The sequence below is a fragment of the Grampus griseus genome, assembly GCF_964374135.1.
Source record: "Grampus griseus genome assembly, chromosome: 7".
NCBI classification, from domain to species: Eukaryota; Metazoa; Chordata; class Mammalia; order Artiodactyla; family Delphinidae; genus Grampus; species Grampus griseus.
In genome coordinates, this window is record NC_139001.1 from 93,821,127 (window position 1) to 93,841,465 (window position 20,339).

At 38.8% G+C, this 20,339-nt stretch overlaps 1 protein-coding gene across 3 annotated transcripts in view; it reads right to left on the reverse strand.

The window, feature by feature from the left end:
* The window catches only part of RAB3GAP1 (RAB3 GTPase activating protein catalytic subunit 1), a 125,326-nt gene that overhangs the window by 68,592 nt on the left and 36,395 nt on the right, over window positions 1-20,339 (reverse strand). For all 3 annotated transcript variants that reach the window (XM_082659047.1, XM_082659046.1, XM_082659045.1), the window contains exons 4-5: window positions 16,063-16,195; window positions 13,822-13,900 (exon numbers count right to left, since the gene is read on the reverse strand). In XM_082659047.1, coding sequence (XP_082515173.1) covers window positions 13,822-13,900; window positions 16,063-16,195 — 212 coding nt within the window. The remainder of the gene's footprint in view (window positions 1-13,821; window positions 13,901-16,062; window positions 16,196-20,339) is intronic.

Consider the following 20,339-nt stretch of genomic DNA (forward strand, 5'->3'; position numbering starts at 1 on the left):
TATCACTCTGAGACTGATAAGGTATAACCAGCCCAAGGGAAGCTGTCTTTGGCAGGTATCCAGGCTAGGTTATGTCTAAATTGCCCGAGCCTCATAATAAATATAAATAAGGCTAGGTCTCGAAACTATGCTTCCAAAAGTATAATATGACTCAGATATTGGCATCCCTTGCTTATGAGGGACTGAGAGTAAGAAGCTGCATACTTTTTCTGATGATGTTACCAATCTCTCTACAAAGTACCCTAAACACATCAGTTTCCTTCTGTATCCTTTATATTTAATCAAGCATTGTCTGTGCACAGACTTTCCATCAATCCAAATCAGTACACAGGTTGTAACGTTTTGAATGGCCCCTCAGGGATATGGGTGTACATGAGGCAAGGAACTGGAACTACGACTTCTCCTTAAAGCCTGGATCTTAGAAGAGACTGCCACCTCAATAAAACAACTCCAGGCCCAGATGGTTTCAATGGCAATTCTACCAAATATTAAAGAAGATAACATCAATTTTACACAGTTTCTTCCAGAAAACAGAAGTGAACAAATTACTTCCCAATTTATGTTATGAGGCCAGCATTTCTCTGACATCAAAATCAAAATACAGGAAAACTAAAGACCAATATTTCTTATTAACACCGACACTAAAGTCCTCAACCAAATACCTGCATATCAAATTCAGCAATACACATAAGCACAAATACAAATTACACCATGAAGAAGCTGAAGTAGAGTTCATCTTGCGATGCAAAGCTAAAGAGCTATCTACCAAAATCAACCAATGTAATCACCATATTAAAAATCTACAGAAAAAACAAATAGGGACTTCCCTGGTGGCACAATGGTTAAGAATCTGCCTGCCAGGGCTTCCCTGGTGGCGCAGTGGTTGGGAGTCCGCCTGCCGACGCAGGGGACACGGGTTCGTGCCCCGGTCCGGGAAGATCCCACATGCCGCGGAGCGGCTGGGCCCGTAAGGCATAGCCGCTGAGCCTGCGTGTCTGGATGACTGTGCTCTGCAACTGAAGAGGCCACAACAGTGAAAGGCCCGCATACCGCTAAAAAAAAAAAAAAAAAAAAGAATCTGCCTGCCAATGCAGCGGACACGGGTTCGAGCCCTGGTCCGGGAAGATCCCACATGCCGCAGAGCAACTAAGCCCGTGCACCACAACTACTGAGCCTGCACTCTAGAGCCCACGAGCCACAACTACTGAAGCGTGTGCGCCTAGAGCCCGTGCTCCGCAACAAGAGAAGCCACCACAATGAGAAGCCCACGCATCGCAACGAAGAGTAGCCCCCTCTCACCGCAACTGGAGAAAGCCCGCGCGCAGCAACAAAGACCCAACACAGCCAAAAAATAATTTTAAAAAAAAGAAACAAGAAAGAAATGATCATATCAATTCAAGCAGAAAATGCACTTGACAAAATTCAACATCCATTCATATAAAAGCTCTCAGCGTACTAGGAATAGAACATTCTCAACCTAATAAAGAGCATCTATGAAAAAACTACACCTAACATATTTAATAGTAAAAGACTAAATGCTTTCCCTCTGAGATTAGGAGCAAGACAAAGACGTCCACTCTCATCATTCCTATTCAGTATTTTACTGGAGCCTTAGCCAGTTTAAAAGGCAAGGAAAGGCTTCCCTGGTGGTGCAGTGGTTGAGAGTCCGCCTGCCGATGCAGGGGACACGGGTTCGTGCCCCCGTCCGGGAAGATCCCACATGCCGCGGAGCAGCTGGGCCCGTGAGCCATGGCCGCTGAGCCTGCGCGTCCGGAGCCTGTGCTCCGCAACGGGACAGGCCACAACAGTGACAGGCCCGCGTACCGCAAAAAAAAAAAAACAAAAAAAGGCAAGGAGAAAAACAGAACCAGATATTGGAAAGGAAGAAATAAAACTACCCCTATGCACAGACAACATGACTGTTTACAAAGAGAATCCAAAAGACATCACAAAACTCCAAGAACTAATAACTGAATTTAGTAAGGTCATGGGATATAAGGTCAATGCACAAAAATCAGTCATATTCCTACATACTAGTAACAAAGAGCTGGATATGAAAAATGTTTAAATAATACCATTACAATAGCTCCTTTTAAAAAAGCAGTAATTAGATACAAATCTAACAAAACATATACAGGATCTGTCTGCTGAAATCAAAGAAGACCTAAATAATTGGAGAAACCATGATCATAAAATGGAAGAGTTAGCATAGTAAACATACCAATTCTCCACCAAACTGATCTACAGACTCAAAGCAATTCCAATCAAAATTCTAACAGGACTTTTTGTAGACACAGATAAACCAATTCTAAAATTTAAATAGAAAAGCAAAGGAGCTAGAGTAGCCAAAACAACTTTGAAAATTAAAAAAAAAAAATTGAAGGAATCACACTACCTAATTTAAAGGCTTATTACAAAACTATAGCAACCAAGACACAAACCCACACAAATATGGCCAAACGATCTTGGACAAAGGTGCAAAAGTAAGTCAATGATGAAAGGAAACTCTTCAACAAATGAGGTTGGCACAAGTAAACATCCACATGCAAAAAAAAGAATCTTATCCAAAAATTAACTTGAAATGGATAATAGCTCTAAATATAAAATGTAAAACTTTTAGAATAAAACACAGAATTGACAATGTGATCAAAGTTAATATCACCAGTGACTAAGTCATGATGATAACATGACCTTCTGATATGATATGATAAAAAGGCATTTCACCTCTATGGTATTCTCTCCAAAAGTCATAACCCACGTGTAACCATAAAATAATTTTTCTTACTTTAAAAAGTTTTTAAAAAAACACAAACCCAAATTGAAGGAGATTCTACAAAATACCTGACTAGTACCCCTCAAAAGCTCAAAGTGATGAAAAATGAGGAAAGACAGAAATTTTCACAGAACGGAGACTAAAGAAACTAAGGAGATATAACTACATGCAATGAGGTATCCCAGATTAGATCTTGCAACAGAAAATGGATGTTAGTGGAAAAACTAGTTAAATAAAGTTTAACTAATAATAATGTACCACTGTTGGTTTCTCAGTTTGTTTGTTTGTTTTTCTTTTTCGGTACGCGGGCCTCTCACTGTTGTGGCCTCTCCCGTTGCGGAGCAACAGGCTCCAGACGCGCAGGCTCAGCGGCCATGGCTCATGGGCGCAGCCGCTCCGCAGCATGTGGGATCTTCCCAGACCGGGGCACGAACCCGTGTCCCCTGCGTCGGCAGGTGGACTCTCAACCATTGCGCCACCGGGGAAGCCCAGTTTCTCAGTTTTGACACACATACCATGGTAACATAAACTGTTAACAGTAGGGAAAACTGGGTGAAGGGTATCCCGGGACAGTCTGTACTATCTTTATAACTTTTCATAAATCTAAAATAAGCCAAAAAATGTTTTAAGTTTATATATTTTTATCAAATAGAAGAAAGGCTTTGTGACCTTGTGCAAGTGTTCTCGGACATGGCACTAAAGCATGATCTATAAAGTAAAAATCTAATAAACTGAACTTCATCAAATTTAAAATTTTTATTCTGGAAAAGACACTAGTAAGAGAATGAAAAGATAAACTACTGTCCAGAGGAAATATGGGTATTCAGAATATATAAAGAACTCTCAAAACACAGCAGTAAGAAAACAACCCAATTAAAAAGTGCACAAAAGACTTGAACAGACACTTCACCATAGAGTATATACGATGGCAAATAAACACATGACAGATATTCAAAATTCAAATTAAAACCAGCATGAGATATCACAACATACCTATTAGAATGGCTAAAACTAAAATAACTGACACCAAGTACTACTGCGGATATAGAGCAACTGAAACTCTCATACATTGTTGATGAGAATGCAAAATGGTACAGTCACTCTGGAACTCAGTTTGGCTGTTTCTTATAAAGTTAAATATACACTCGCCATATGACTTAATCCCACCCTAGATATCTACCCAAGTAAACTGAAACTATATTTTCGTATAAAACATCTATACAAAAATATTTACAGCAGCTCTATTCATAAATGTCCAATCCTAGAAACAATCCTACTACCCCTCAACAGGTAAATGATTAAACTGTGGTATATCCTTAAAACAGAATACTACTCAGCAATAAAAAGGATAAAACTATTGATAAAAAATTACTTCAGGGGCTTCCCTGGTGGCGCAGTGGTTGAGGGTCCGCCTGCCGATGCAGGGGACGCGGGTTCGTGCCCCGGTCCGGGAGGATCCCACATGCCCCAGAGCAGCTGAGCCCGTGGGCCATGGCCGCTGAGCCTGCGCGTCCGGAGCCTGTGCTCCGCAGCGGGAGAGACCACAACAGTGAGAGGCCCGTGTACCGCAAAAAAAAAAAAAAAAAAAAAATTACTTCAAAGGATCTCAAAAGCATTATGCTGAGTGATAGAAGCCAGTCTCACATGATTACTCTTTGAGTCCATCTCTATGACACTCCTGAAAGGACAAAACTATAGTGATTCAGAACATATCAGTGACTGTCAGCATTATAACAGAGAAGAGGAGTTTGGGGGAGGTTACAGAACTGTTCTACATTCTGACTGTGGTAGCAATTTTAAAAAACCTATACATGGAGGTGATTTGAGAAGGTGGCGGAAGACTAAGACGCAGAGATCACCTTCCTCCCCACAGATACATCAGAAATACATCTACACGTGGAACTGCTCCTATAGAACACCTACTGAACGCTGGCAGAAGACCTCTGACCTCCCAAAAAGCAAGAAACTCCCCACGTACCTGGGTAGGGCAAAAGAAAAAACAGAGACAAAAGAATAGGGACGGGACCTGCACCAGTGGGAGGGAGCTGTGAAGGAGGAAGGATTCCACACACTAGAAGCCCCTTCCCAGGCGGAGACTGCGGGTGGCGGAGGGGGGAAGCTTCGGAGCCGCGGAAGAGAGCACAGCAACAGGGGAGCGGGGGGCAAAGCGGAGAGATTCCCGCACAAAGGATCAGTGCCGACCGGCACTCACCAGGCCGAGAGGCTTGTCTGCTCCCCCACCAGGGCAGGCGAGGCTGGGAGCTGAGGCTTGGGCTTCGGTCCGATCCCAGGGAGAGGATTGGGGTTGGCGGCGTGAACACAGCCTGAAGGGGGTTAGTGCGCCACGGTTAGCCGGGAGGGAGTCCGGGAAAAATTCTGGACCTGCTGAAGAGGCAAGAGACTTTTCCTTCCCTCTTTGTTTCCTGGTGCGTGAGGAGAGGGGATTAAGAGCGCTGCTTAAAGGAGCCCCAGAGACGGGCGCGAGCCGCGGCTATCAGCGGGGACCCCAGAGACGGGCATGAGACGCTAAGACTGCTGCTGCGGCCACCAAAGAAACCTGTGTGCAAGCACAGATCACTGTCCACACCTCCCCTCCTGGGAGCCTGTGCAGCCTGCCACTGCCAGGGTCGAAAGATCCAGGGACAACTTGCCCGGGAGAATGCACGGCGTGCCGCAGGCTGGTGCAATATCACGCTGGCTGCTGCCACCGCAAGCTCACCCCACACACGTACCCCTCCATCCCCGCCCCCTGAGTGAGCCAGAGTCCGCGAATCAGCTGCTCCTTTAACCCCTTTTATTCTGAGCCATGTGGATGAAAGGCTCTTGGTGCTCCAGCCAGGAGTCAATCCTGTGCCTCTGAGGTGGGAGAGCCAACTTCTGGACACTGGTCCACAAGAGACCACCCAGCTCCACGTAATATCAAATGGCGAACATCTCCCAGAGATCTCCATCTCAACACCAAGACCCAGCTTCACTCAACGACCAGCAACTACAGTGCTTGACACCCTATGCCAAACAACTAGCAAAACAGGAACACAGCCCCATCCATTAGCAGAAAGGCTGCCTAAAATCATAACAAGGCCACAGACACCCCAAAACACACCACCAATCATGGACCTGCCCACCAGAAAGACAAGATCCAGCCTCATCCACCAAACTACAGGCATAGTCACCTCCACCAGGAAGCCTACACAACCCACAGAACCAACCTTAGCCACTGGGGACAGACAGCAAAAACAATGGGAACTATGAACCTGCAGCCTGCGAAAAAGAGACCTCAAACACAGTAAGATAAGCAAAATGAAAAGACAGAAAAAAACACAGCAGATGAAGGAGCAAGGTAAAAACCCACCAGACCTAACAAATGAAGAGGAAATAGGCAGTCTACCTGAAAAAGAGTTCAGAATAATGATAGTAAAGATGATCCAAAATCTTGGAAATAGAATAGAGAAAATACAAGAAACATTTAACAAGGACCTAGAAGAACTAAAGAGGAAACAAGCAATGATGAACAACACAATAAATGAAATTAAAAATACTCTAGAAGGGATCAATAGCAGAATAACTGAAGCAAAAGAACGCATAAGTGACCTGGAAGATAAAATAGTGGAATTAACTACTGCAGAGGAGAATAAAGAATGAAAAGAACTGAGGACAGTCTCAGAGACCTCTGGGACAACATTAAACGCACCAACATTCGAATTATAGGGGTCCCAGAAGAAGAAGAAAAAAAGAAAGGGATTGAGAAAATATTTGAAGAGATTACAGTTGAAAAGTTCCCTAATATGGAAAAGGAAATAATTAATCAAGCCCAGGAAGCACAGAGAGTCCCACACAGGATAAATCCAAGGAGAAACACGCCAAGAAACATATTAATCAAACTATCAAAAATTAAATACAAAGAAAACACATTAAAAGCAGCAAGGGAAAAACAACAAATAACACACAAGTGAATCCCCATAAGGTTAACAGCTGATCTTTCAGGAGAAACTCTGCAAGCCAGAAGAAACTGGCAGGACGTATTTAAAGTGATGAAGGAGAAAAACCTACAACCAAGATTACTATACCCAGCAAGGATCTCATTCAGATTTGCTGGAGAAATTAAAACCTTTACAGACAAGCAAAGCTGAGAGAGTTCAGCACCACCAAACCAGCTTTACAACAAATGCTAAAGGAACTTCTATAGGCAAGAAACACAAGAGAAAGAAAAGACCTACAATAACAAAGCCAAAACAATTAAGAAAATGGGATTAAGAACATACATATCGATAATTACCTTAAATGCGAACGGACTAAACGCTCCCACCAAAAGACACAGATTGGCTGAATGGACAAAAAAACAAGACCCGTATATATGCTGTCTACAAGAAACCCACTTCAGACCTAGGGACACATACAGACTGAAAGTGAGGGGATGGAAAAAGATATTTCATGCAAATGGAAACCAAAAGAAAGCTGGAGTAGCAATTCTTATATCAGACAAAATAGACTTTAAGGCTATTAAAAGACACAAAGAAGGACACTACATAATGATCAAGGGATCGATCCAATAAGATATAACAATTGTAAATATTTATGCACCCAACATAGGAGTACCTCAATAAATAAGGCAAATACTAACAGCCATAAAACGGGAAATCGACAGTAACACAATCATAGTAGGGGACTTTAATACCCCACTTTCACCAAGGACAGATCATACAAAATGAAAATAAATAAGGAAACACAAGCTTAAAATGATACATTAAACAACATGGATTTAATTGATATTTATAGGACATTCCATCCAAAAACAACAGAATATACATTTTTCTCAAGTGCTCATGGAACATTCTCCAGGGTACATCATATCTTGGGTCACAAATCAAGCCTTGGTAAATTTAAGGAAACTGAAATCGTATCAAGTATCTTTTCTGACCACAATGCTATGAGACTAGATATCAATTACAGGAAAAGATCTGTAAAAAAATACAAACACATGGACAGTAAACAATACACTACTTAATAACCAAGAGATCACTGAAGAAATCAAAGAGGAAATCAAAAAATACCTAGAAGCAAATGACAATGAAAACACGATGACCCAAGACCTATGGGATGCAGCAAGAGTTCTAAGAGGGAAGTTTAGAGCAATACAATCCTACCTTAATAAACGGGAAACATCTCAAATAAACAACCTAAACTTGCACCTAAAGCAATTAGAGAAAGAAGAACAAAAAACCCCCAAAGTTAGCAGAAGGAAAGAAATCATAAAGATCAGATCACAAATAAACGAAAAAGAAATGAAGGAAACGACAGCAAAGATTAATGAAACTAAAAGCTGGTTCTTTGAGAAGATAAACAAAATTGATAAACCATTAGCCAGTCTCATCAAGAAAAAAAGGGAGAAGACTCAAATCAATAGAATTAGAAATGAAAAAGGAGAAGTAACAACTGACACTGCAGAAATACAAAGGATCATGAGAGATTACTACAAGCAACTCTATGCCAATAAAATGGACACCTGGGAGAAATGGACAAATTCTTAGAAATGCACAAGGAACCTGCTGAGACTGAACCAGGAAGAAATAGAAAATATGAACAGACCAATCACAAGCACTGAAATTGAAACTGAGATTAAAAATCTTCCAACAAACAAAACCCCAGGACCAGATGGCTTCACAGGCGAATTCTATCAAACATTTAGAGAAGAGCTAACACCTATCCTTCTCAAACTCTTCCAAAATATAGCAGAGGGAGGAACACTCCCAAATTCATTCTGCGAAGCCACCATCACCTTAATACCAAAACCAGACAAGGATGTCACAAAGAAAGAAAACTACAGGCCAATATCACTGATGAACATAGATGCAAAAATCCTCAACAAAATTCTAGCAAACAGGATCCAACAGCACATTAAAAGGATCATACACCATGATCAAGTGGGGTTTATTCCAGGAATGCAAGGATTCTTCAATATATGCAAATCAATAATGTGATACACCATATTAACAAATTGAAGGAGAAAAACCATATGATCATCTCAGCAGATGCAGAGAAAGCTTTCGACAAAATTCAGCACCCATTTATAACAAAAACCCTGCAGCGAGTAGGCATAGAGCGAACTTTCCTCAACATAATAAAGGCCATATATGACAAACCCACAGCCAACATCGTTCTCAATGGTGAAAAACTGAAACCATTTCCACTAAGATCAAGAACAAGACAAGGTCGCCCACTCTCACCACTATTATTCAACATAGCTTGGGAAGTTTTAGCCACAGCAATCAGAGAAAAAAAAGAAATAAAAGGAATCCAAATTGGAAAAGAAGAACTAAAGCTGTCACTGTTTGCAGATGACATGATACTATACCTAGAGAATCCTAAAGATGCTACCAGAAAACTACTAGAGCTAATCAATGAATTTGGTAAAGTAGCAGAATACAAAATTTGTGCACAGAGACTCTGGCATTCCTATACACTAATGATGAAAAATCTAAAAGTGAAATTAAGAAAACACTCCCATTTACCACTGCAACAAGAAGAATAAAATATGTAGGAATAAACCTACCTAAGGAGACAAAAGACCTATATGCAGAAAATTATAAGACACTGATGAAAGAAATTAAAGATGATATAAATAGATGGAGAGATATACCATGTTCTTGGATTGGAAGAATCAATGCTGTGAAAATGACTGTACTACCCAAAGCAATCCACAGATTCAATGCAATCCCTATCAAACTACCACTGGCATTTTTCATAGAACTAGAACAAAAAATTTCACAATCTGTATGGAAACACAAAAGACCCCGAAGAGCCAAAGCAATCTTGAGAACGAAAAATGGAGCTGGAGGAATCAGGCTCCCAGACTTCAGACTATACTACAAAGCTACAGTAATCAAGACAGTATGGTACTGGCAAAAACAGAAATATAAACCAATGGAACAGGACAGAAAACCCAGAGATAAACCCACGCACATATGGTCACCTTACCTTTGATAAAGGAGGCAAGAATACACAGTGGAGAAAAGACAGCCTCTTCAATAAGTGGTGCTGGGAAAAGTGGACAGGTACATGTAGAAGTATGAAATTACAACACTCCCTAACACCATACACAAAAATAAACTCAAAATGGATTAAAGAGCTAAATGTAAGGCCAGACACTATCAAACTCTTAGAGGAAAACATAGGCAGAACACTCTATGACAGAAATCACAGCAAGAATCTTTTTGATCCACCTCCTAGAGAAATGGAAATAAAAAGAAAAATAAACAAATGGGATCTAATGAAACTTCAAAGCTTTTGCACAGCAAAGGAAAACATAAACAAGACCAAAGGACAACCCTCAGAATGGGAGAAAATATTTGCAAATGAAGCAACTGACAAAGGATTAATCTCCAAAATTTACAAGCAGCTCATGCAGCTCAATAACGAAAAAACAACCCAATCCAAAAATGGGCAGAAGACCTAAACAGACATTTCTCCAACGAAGATATACAGATTGCCAACAAACACATGAACGAATGCTCAACATCATTAATCATTAGAGAAATGCAAATCAAAACGACAATGAGATATCATCTCACACCGGTCAGAATGGCCATCATCAAAAAATCTAGAAACAATAAATGCTGGAGAGGGTGTGGAGAAAAGGGAACACTCTTGCACTGTTGGTGGGAATGTAAATTGATACAGCCACTATGGAGAACAGTATGGAGGTTCCTTAAAAAACTACAAATAGAACTACCATACGACCCAGCAATCCCACTACTGGGCATATACCGAGAAGACCATAATTCAAAAAGAGTCACGTGGGCTTCCCTGGTGGCGCAGCGGTTGAAAGTCCGCCTGCCGATGCAGGGGACGCAGGTCTGTGCCCCAGTCCAGGAGGATCCCACATGCCGCGAAGCGGCTGCGCCCGTGGGCCATGGCCGCTGAGCCTGCGTGTCCAGAGCCTGTGCTCCGCCACGGGAGAGGCCACAACAGTGAGAGGCCCGCGTACCGCAAAAAAAAAAAAAAAAAAAGAGTCATGTACCAAAATGTTCATTGCAGCTCTATTTACAATAGCCAGGACATGGAAGCAACCTAAGTGTCCACTGACATATGAATGGATAAAGAAGTTGTGGCACATATGTACAATGGAATATTACTCAGCCATAAAAAGAAACGAACTGAGTTATTTGTAGTGAGGTGGATGGACCTAGAGTCTGTCATACAGAGTGAAGTAAGTCAGAAGGAGAAAAACAAATACCGTATGCTAACACATATGTATGGAATCTAAGGGGAAAAAAAAGGTCATGAAGAACCTAGGGGTAAGACGGGAATAAAGACACAGACCTACTAGAGAATGGACTTGAGGATACGGGGAGGGGGAAGGGTAAGCTGTGACAACCTGAGAGACTGGCATGGACATATATACACTACCAAACGTAAAATAGATAGCTAGTGGGAAGTAGCCGCATAGCACGGGGAGATCAGCTCGGTGGTCTGTGACCACCTAGAGGGGTGGGATAGGGAGGGTGGGAGGGAAGGAAACACAAGAGGGAAGAAATATCGGAACATATGTATATGTATAACTGATTCACTTTGTTATAAAGCAGAAACTAACACACCACTGTAAAGCAATTATACTCCAATAAAGATGTTAAGGGAAAAAAAAAAACCTATACATGTGTTAAAGTTCAGTGAACTGTTCACCAAAAACAAAAAAAGGTCAATTTACTTTATGCTAATTTTAAAAATAAAATGTTTAAAAAGCAAATGGGAATATTAAAAAAAAAACTACTGGGAGCTCCCTGGTGGCGCTGTGGTTAAGAATCCACCTACCAGGGCTTCCCTGGTGGCGCAGTGGTTGAGAGTCCGCCTGCCGATGCAGGGGACACGGGTTCGTGCCCCGGTCCGGGAAGATCCCACATGCCGCGGAGCAGCTAGGCCCGTGAGCCATGGCCACTGAGCCTGTGCGTCCGGAGCCTGTGCGTCCGGAGCCTGTGCTCCACAACGGGAGAGGCCACAACAGTGAGAGGCCCGCCCACCACAAAAAAGAAAAAAAAAAAAGAATCCACCTACCAATGCAGCGGACACAGGTTCAAGCCCTGGTCTAGGAAGATCCCACATGGTGCGAAGCAACAAAGCCCATGCGCCACAACTACCGAGCCTGCGCTCTAGAGCCCTCAAGCCACAACTACTGAGCCCACGCACCTATAGCCTGTGCTCTGCAACAAGAGAGGCCACCACAATTAGAAGCCTGTCCTCTGCAATAAAGAGTAGCCCCTGCTTGCTGCGACTAGAGAAAGGCCGCGTGCAGCAACGAAGACGCAACGCAGCCAAAAATAAATAAAACAAATAAATTTATTTTAAAAAAAAACTACTAACAAGTGACTTCCGTTAATAAAGAAATCACTAACAAGTGATTTATTAATTTCATACATAGAAAGGTTTCATGTATTTATTCAATGAATATTTAACTATGGACTACTTGTCAAATACACTTTTTTGAAATATATATTAAAAAGCTGAACAGAAATTATATAACAGCAGTGAGATTTTGATATATGCACTATGTGTTATTATCTTATTAAATCCTCACAGTTACTCTCAAAGGCACTTATTATTTATTATTCTTACTTTACCAATGCAGAAACCAAATCAGAGAAATTAAATAACTTGCCCAAAGTTGCTGAGATAATAAGTACTTGAGCTAGAAATTAAACATTAGTTTGTCTAATTCAGCGTCTGACCAAACAGTAGATGGTCAATTAATGCTGAATGAATGAATGCACATAAATGCATGCTCTATGATACAAGCTGCCTTCTGACATATTTTGTCATGTTAAATGTATGTATTCACATTTTAAAAGATAAAAGAATCTAGATGGATTAAATTAAATGGGTAATTTATTCATTAAATTCCTTTTGTAGTTAAGTTCACAGTTTTTAAAAGATCAGATTAAAATAACAGGACTATTTGTGAAACATTAACCAGTTTATTGCACTTGCAAATAGTTTTCTTCTTTTTAGTGCTACATAATCTACTTGATATAGTAATCACAATGGAATGAAGAAAAAAGAAACAAACACAGATACTGTCATTTTCCCTTTCCTTAGAAATTCTTTAATAAAAAAAATCAAAAGACCAACTCACACCAACAGAATAATTTAAAACCAGTATATAAATTTCCTTCAACTAGGTCTCCTTCCTTGACCATATACTCATACTTGGGCCATTTTGATGGTAGTATGTTTTAACACCAACCTCTTCAAAATAAAGAGATGCTGAGAATAATTGAAAAAAGATTAAAAGACCTTTAGAAAGTTTAATAGACGTAAGAGAGTTTTGATGTTATCACATAACTGTTTGAGATCAACATTTTATGTCAATTCAATTTTCAGCAATATATATTAAGTTTCCTATGATATTTAAGCGTTCTATGCTAGTCATCAGAATTATAGTTAGGTACAACCTAGATTATGACACATACTGTTCAGAAAGGATTTAACAGCAGGACTATGACTGCTATCCTCAGAAATGCCTACTTCTAAGGCTGCCCGTTGGCTGGTACCTGGGAACCTGGATTTGTGGAGGCGTCTCACCATTTTCCCTAACTGATGAGTTACTGTGCCTAAACTGTTTGTACAAACAAAGCGGTTTATGCTGAACACCTGCTTTCCTTTTAGTAGTCTGAAATTTTGTTATGTAACAGTCAGAGGGTGCCTACGTGACCAGCCCCTAATTAAAAACCTGAGAGCTGAGGCTTTAACAAGCTTCTCTGGTAGAAAACGTTTCATATGTGTTGTCACAACTTGTTGCTAAAGGAACTGAATATGTCCTCTGTGACTCCATTAGGAAAGGACTCTTAAACACTTGCACTTCCTCCAAACTTTGCCTAAGGCACCTTTTCCCTTTGCTGATTTTGCTTTGCATGCTGTCACTCTAAGAAATCCTAGCAATAAGAGCAACTACATGCTGAGCCCAGTGGGAACTCCTAGAAAATCATCAAACCTGGAGTCAGTCATGGGGCCTTCCTGACATACATACTAAAAGTTATCTGAGTAAAATGTATACTTACCATCTTACCAGGCAATGTGCTCTGGGAGGAAAGTCATTATTCATACACAGCAAATCTTGCATAGATTGTGGAATAACATCTACAGAAATATTTGATAATTAAAAAGTGAGTATGTTCATTCTAAGGCAGAATTTTATCACATGATTTAAAGAAATCATTCTATGACATGTCTTGCTAGTCCATGTAGTTTTGCGACTGCTTAACGATTTGTATCTAAGGCTAACTCTAAGCTTTGGAGGAAGACCAGTGTCTCGCTTGCTCTCTCCCTTTTCTTTTAAAAAAAAAAAAGTCCATAAAAAAATATATATTGATATATATATCATTCCCATGTTTATATTTTCCATTCTTCTAAATCATGATTCAAACAATTTCTCATTCCTTACTAGAAAACCTTGTTTTATTTGTTCTTCTTAGCCTGCCCTTGTCTTTACTTTTCTTCAAAATTATACTTAGACGTCTGTCAACTCTATACACCTCCCATGGCTAGCCTTTGCTCACCCCTGGCCGTCTTAAATATTCTTGTAAAACCACTACGCAGCTTCTCCTTTATAACCCATATATCTGTAAGTACATGCATTACTATCCATAATAAGATACTAACATCAATGATAATTACTTACACTCGTAAATGCATAATAAATTCAAAGCATAAAGAATAATGTTTATAAAAATATTTCCTGGAACCTCCCTGGAGGTCCAGTGGTTAGGACTCCGCACTTCCACTGTTGGGGGCGCAGGTTCGATCCCTGGTCGGGGAAGATCCCGCATGCCACGCTGTGCAGCCAAAAAAAAAAACCAATTTCCTTTTGCTGTATAGCTATACTTGCTGAGCAAATTTGTATTTTGTTAATTTGAAAAAAGAATAGGAGAACACTAATGACTTGATGCTCTAATTAAAACAATAAGCAACTCCAATAAATAAAAGACCGGTGTTCAAATCTTCTGACCTCTGATAATCGTTTTAAATATGTATCTCCAAATTAACTGAGCTAATGGTTTGCTTGTAGCTTCTACCATTAGTTACAGCTTCAATCACGACCAAATTAAAACTGCCCAATACATACACACATGCAGCAATAATGCCTTAACTACCTTAAATCCATTCACCTTCTCTCATCATCTATTCATCTATTCTCTCATCTCTATTCATCTCAGAAACACTGATTCTAGGGGCTTCCCTGGTGGTGCAGTGGTTGAGAGTCCGCCTGCCGATGCAGGGGACACGGGTTCGTGCCCCGGTCCGGGAAGATCCCATATGCCGCAAAGCGGCTGGGCCCGTGAGCCATGGCCGCTGAGCCTGCGCATCCAGAGCCTGTGCTCCGCAATGGGAGAGGCCACAACAGTGAGAGGCCCGCGTACCGCAAAAAAAAAAAAAAAAAAAACTCTTAAAATGGATCTTTCTCTTAAAATGACTGATAATATAAAATCAAGTTGCCTTTGCAAGTTTGTAAATTATGCCTAGCAAATAAAATATATGCCTTTTTGGGGAAGAAACTAACTCTTAAAATTATTTATTAAGCTGCAAATGATGTTTGCTAACTTGAATACTAACTGCAATGCTTATACAAGAGCCTGGTAAACATCAGTAATCATGAGATAGGTGCTTATGTACAGTATCTTATTAAATCCTCCCATTAACCCTCCAGGTAGTATTACTCCATTTTACAAATGAGATCAGTCAAATTTAGAAAGGTCAAGTAACTAGTAAGTAGAAAAACCAGAATTTTAATCCACTTGATCTGACTCTGAAGTCTGGGGTATATCCAAAACATGACACTGACTAATCAATAACTTTTTTAAAATTCTTCAAAGCCCAGCTTAGTTACTTAATTCTCTATAACATCTTCTCTAATCTCTCTGGACTAAAAGTGATCTTTCCTATTCTGAACTCCAGTAAGACTTTGTGCTTTGGGATGGCACTTACCACTTTTTACCTCTTACTATTGTTACTTACTTATAGACCTTATCTCCCCTACTGGAATGTAAACTTTTCTCAGTTGGGCTTAGCAGAGTACCGAGCACATCTCAGGCATTCAATAAATATGTGCTGATTTAATTAATTTTAAAATAAATGATGCTGCAATTTTTCCTCTGCAAAGATCATACTCTATTTCAGATGTGAAACGACTCTGCATATGTAAAATATCTCCAGAGTATACTACTTAATTAAGAGAACTAAATTCATAATTCAAAATTATAATCACTCTTACAAGAGTTTAAAAATATGTAGTACAAACTTACCTTCTAATACTTCATCCTTTCCTTCTTTATCAGGGAATTCTTGTACAAGATAATGATGAGTGATTGAGAACTTGAAATCAGCAAATGAAATCTCATCTGATTTCTCTTCCCATGTGCCAGAAGTAAATATACCCTGTATTTAACAAAAAAAACAAAAAAAGGAAAAACATCTACTTTATGGTATTCAATAGTTACCATTAGGTTTATTAACCAGATCTTTTTTCCCTTTTTCTGCCCATTAATCTAAAAGTTCGATCCTATATTTATCCTTCCCATAATAAAAGGAAAAGGAAAAATATGTAAGTGAATAAACAAAGAGGAAATTATTTTATAAACTATTTATCAGTGCTCCTTTAGAAGAAAATTCCCCTAGAATATTAACTATCAAGTGACTTACAAAATTGTAATTTTCAAGTAATTTTTGTAAGATGAGTCTCTATATAAAATCATGAATATACAGTAAATCCCATGCCTCTTCACACACCAATAAAACCCCAACACCTTCTCTACCAACAGCAGAATCTGTGAGTAGCTTTTAACTGAAGTTAAGTTTCATAAATTTTAAAAATTATAAAAAAATACACGACAATATTATTTTTATTATAAAGATCTCAAATCTAATAACATCACTACATGGTACACAGAATTACTGGATATCAGAAATTGCTTCAGAAAAAGAAAAGCAAATTTGTAAAATCAATTTAAGTCACATGAAATCTGTAGTACTTATTTGCTTAACAGGTTCTGCAAGCTTCTTTATCAACCTTTGGCATTCAAATATTTTCAATTAAACAGCAACTTCTTCATTGGAAAATATTTTAATTAAAAATTCCAAACAGCCCTCTTACTTACACAACATAACCATAAAAAAGGATTTTTGCCACAAGTCCTCTAGTCTCCCATAGCTATTCTTTCCACTGGAGAGATATTACAGATAGTCATTACAGCATAGCACCACCACTACAAGGCAGAAATACCAACTCAGCAACTTCCAAATACAGATAGCCCAAAACTAGACAGGAAAAATGTAAGGAATGATGCTCTGCATTACTGAATTTTTTAAAAGTGTTTTTCAGACTGTACCTAAGTTTTATGTGTTCCTGGCAAGGTATTTATAATTCTGAATCTTTTTATTAGGAGAATAATCACCATGTATGATACATATCAAAAACTATGATTTTTATACACTGGGTTTCTTTAAAATGAGGTTAACCTGTGTTAAGATATATATGGCCTGTACCAAAAGTCTCAAACTGCAGTAAGTAATAAATGATATACGTAAGAGCTTGGTTTGCTAGGAAGAATGCCCACAATAAAGCAGTGAAAGCTAAAACTAAGGTGGGGGGGAAAGTCCGGAAAGTGAGAGATAAGTCCCCTTTTCAAGCTTGCAGAAAACCTGAAATTTTTTTTTGCCATATTTTTAATTGAAATATAGTCAATTTACAATGTTATGCTAGTTTCTGATGTACAGCAAAGTGATTCAGTTATACAATCCATACTTTTTCATATTCTTTTCCATTATGGTTTATTACAGAATATTGAATATAGTTCCCTGTGCTATACAATAGGACCTTGCTGTTTATCCATTCTATATATAATAGTTTACACATCTGCTAGTCCCAAACTCCCAGTCCTCCCCTCCCCCTTGGCAATCACAAGTCTGTTCTCTATATGTCTATGAGTCTGTTTCTGTTTCATAGGTAAGTTCATTTGTGTCATATTTTATTTTTCTTTTCTTTTTGCAGTACCCGGGCCTCTCCCGTTGCGGAGCACAGGCTCCGGACGCGCAGGCTCAGCGACCATGGCTCACGGGCCCAGCCGCTCCGCAGCATGTGGGACCTTCCCGGACGGGGGCACGAACCCGTGTCCCTTGCACTGGCAGGTGAACTCTCAACCACTGCGCCACCAGGGAAGCCCTGTGTCATATGTTAGATTCCACATATAAGTGATACCATATGGTATCTGTCTTTTTCTTTCTGACTTACTTCACTTAGTATGATAATCTCTAGGTCCGTCCATGTTGCTGCAAATGGCATTATGAAATATTCCCTTAAAATGATACAAGAAACATTATCTGACCCTAATCCTGCATTCTAGGTACAACTGTCAACCTTACTGAACAGCTATCTCAAGGTGGATTTGGTTGTATTCAATATAGAGGGCATGCAGGTTCTGTATCCAAAACAAACTTTTTAAGATAATTTAGCTTAACTGAAAAACAACACTCCAACCTCCCTCCTTCCATTCCATTATGATACAGTCACTTGACACCAAATTCCAGTATGGTGTATATTTACTACTAGAACCAGAAAGGATAACTCTAGTTCAGAATTAATCTAGTAATTCATCAAAAATAACTTCTGATGGCCCTAATTAGAAAATAAAAAGAATTAAGCACACAGACTAGAAAGAAAGCTGTCTGCATTCACAGATGGCATGATTATGTACATAACATATCCAAAGGAATCTACAAAGTACCAAAACTAACTGAGTTTATAAAGTTGTGGAATTCAAGGTCAGTATACAAAAATCATGTGAATTTTTATATACATATACTGAGCAAACGCTTGGGAAATTAATTTTTTTAAATACCACTCTTATAACATCAAAAAAAATCAAATATCTAGTGAAAAGACAATGAAAGATGAGTAAGAACTCTACCTAAAATACCTCAAAGCATTACTAAAAGATATTAAAGACCTAAACAGAGATATTTCATGTACATGGACTGGAAAACACAACATCATTAAGATGTCGATTCTCCCAAATTGATCTATAACTTCAACGCAATCCTAATCAAAATCCCAGCAGGCATTTCGTAAAAACTGCCAAGCTGATTCTAAAACTAACATGAAAATCCAAAGACCCTAGAATAGCTAAAATAATTTTTGATGAAAAGTATACTACCTGATTTTAAGATTTACTTTGCTACAGCAATTAAGACAGTACAGTACTGGCATAAGGACAAATAGATCAATGAAACATAACAGATAGTCCAGAAATATATTCACACTAATACTTCCTTTTACAACAGAGGAGCCTCTACAATTCAGTAGGGAAAGGATGGTCTTTTCAACAAATGGTTCTGAAATAATTAGATATTCATATGGAAGAGAACACAGAATATCCTCACAACCTTAAAATAGGCAAAAATTCCTTTGACAAGACACAAAAGTCACTAACAATAAAATCAAAAACTGAGAAAATGAACTTCACTAAAATAAACATGCTCATCAAAAGACACAATTAAGAAAATGATTAGGAAAGCCATAGACTAATGGGAAAACTCAAAATACATATATCTGACAAAAGACTCACAACCAGGATGTACAAGAATAATTTTTAAAACGAAACAATCCAATATTTTTTAATGAGCAAAATACTTGAACAGACACTTAGCAAAAGAAGGTATGAATGACTAATAAATAGTTAACTGTGATGAATCACCAGATACTACTGAATTTCAGTAGTCGACAGCGAAATGCAAATTAAAACCACAATGAGATACCACTTCACACCCAGTAAGATGACTAAAAATAAAAATCTGACAATGCCAACTGTCAGAATGTAGAGCAACTTGAAATCTCACATACTGCTAAGAGTATACAATGGTACAATCTTGTACTTTAGAAAAGTTTGGCAGTTTCTAATAAAACTGAACACAAGACCTAGCAATTCTGCTCCTAAGAATATACTCAAGAAAAATCAAAGCATATGTTCACCAAATTGTTCATAGCAGATTATTAATAATAAGAAAAAAATGGAAACAATTTAAATATTTATCAATAGGAGAAAGGATAAACACACTGTGGTACAGTCATACGATCCAAAAAATGATGTGTGTAACATGGATGAATTCTTAAAATATTATGTTGAGCAAAAAGTCAGACACGAATGCATAGTGTATGATTCCACTTATATGAAACTCAAGAACGGGTAGAATTAATATATAGTGAAAGAAATAAGAACTATGGTTACTTAAGAGATAGAGAGAAAAACAAAGAATCTTTCTGGGATGATGAAAATTATTTTTTACTTTAGATGGTAGTAACATGGGTACATACATTTGTCAAAATAAACTGTAAATCTGAATTTTGTCCATTTTACTGTATGTAAACTATAACCCAACAAAGAAAAAACACCAATAGAACACCTCTTTAAAAAGAGATAAGGAGATATGGGGGAATATTAAACTTCTGAGGAAAATGCGGTAGGTAGAGAGAGGAAGATGCTTTTTTCCCAAGAGAAAAGATAATGGCAATTATGTAAGAACAACA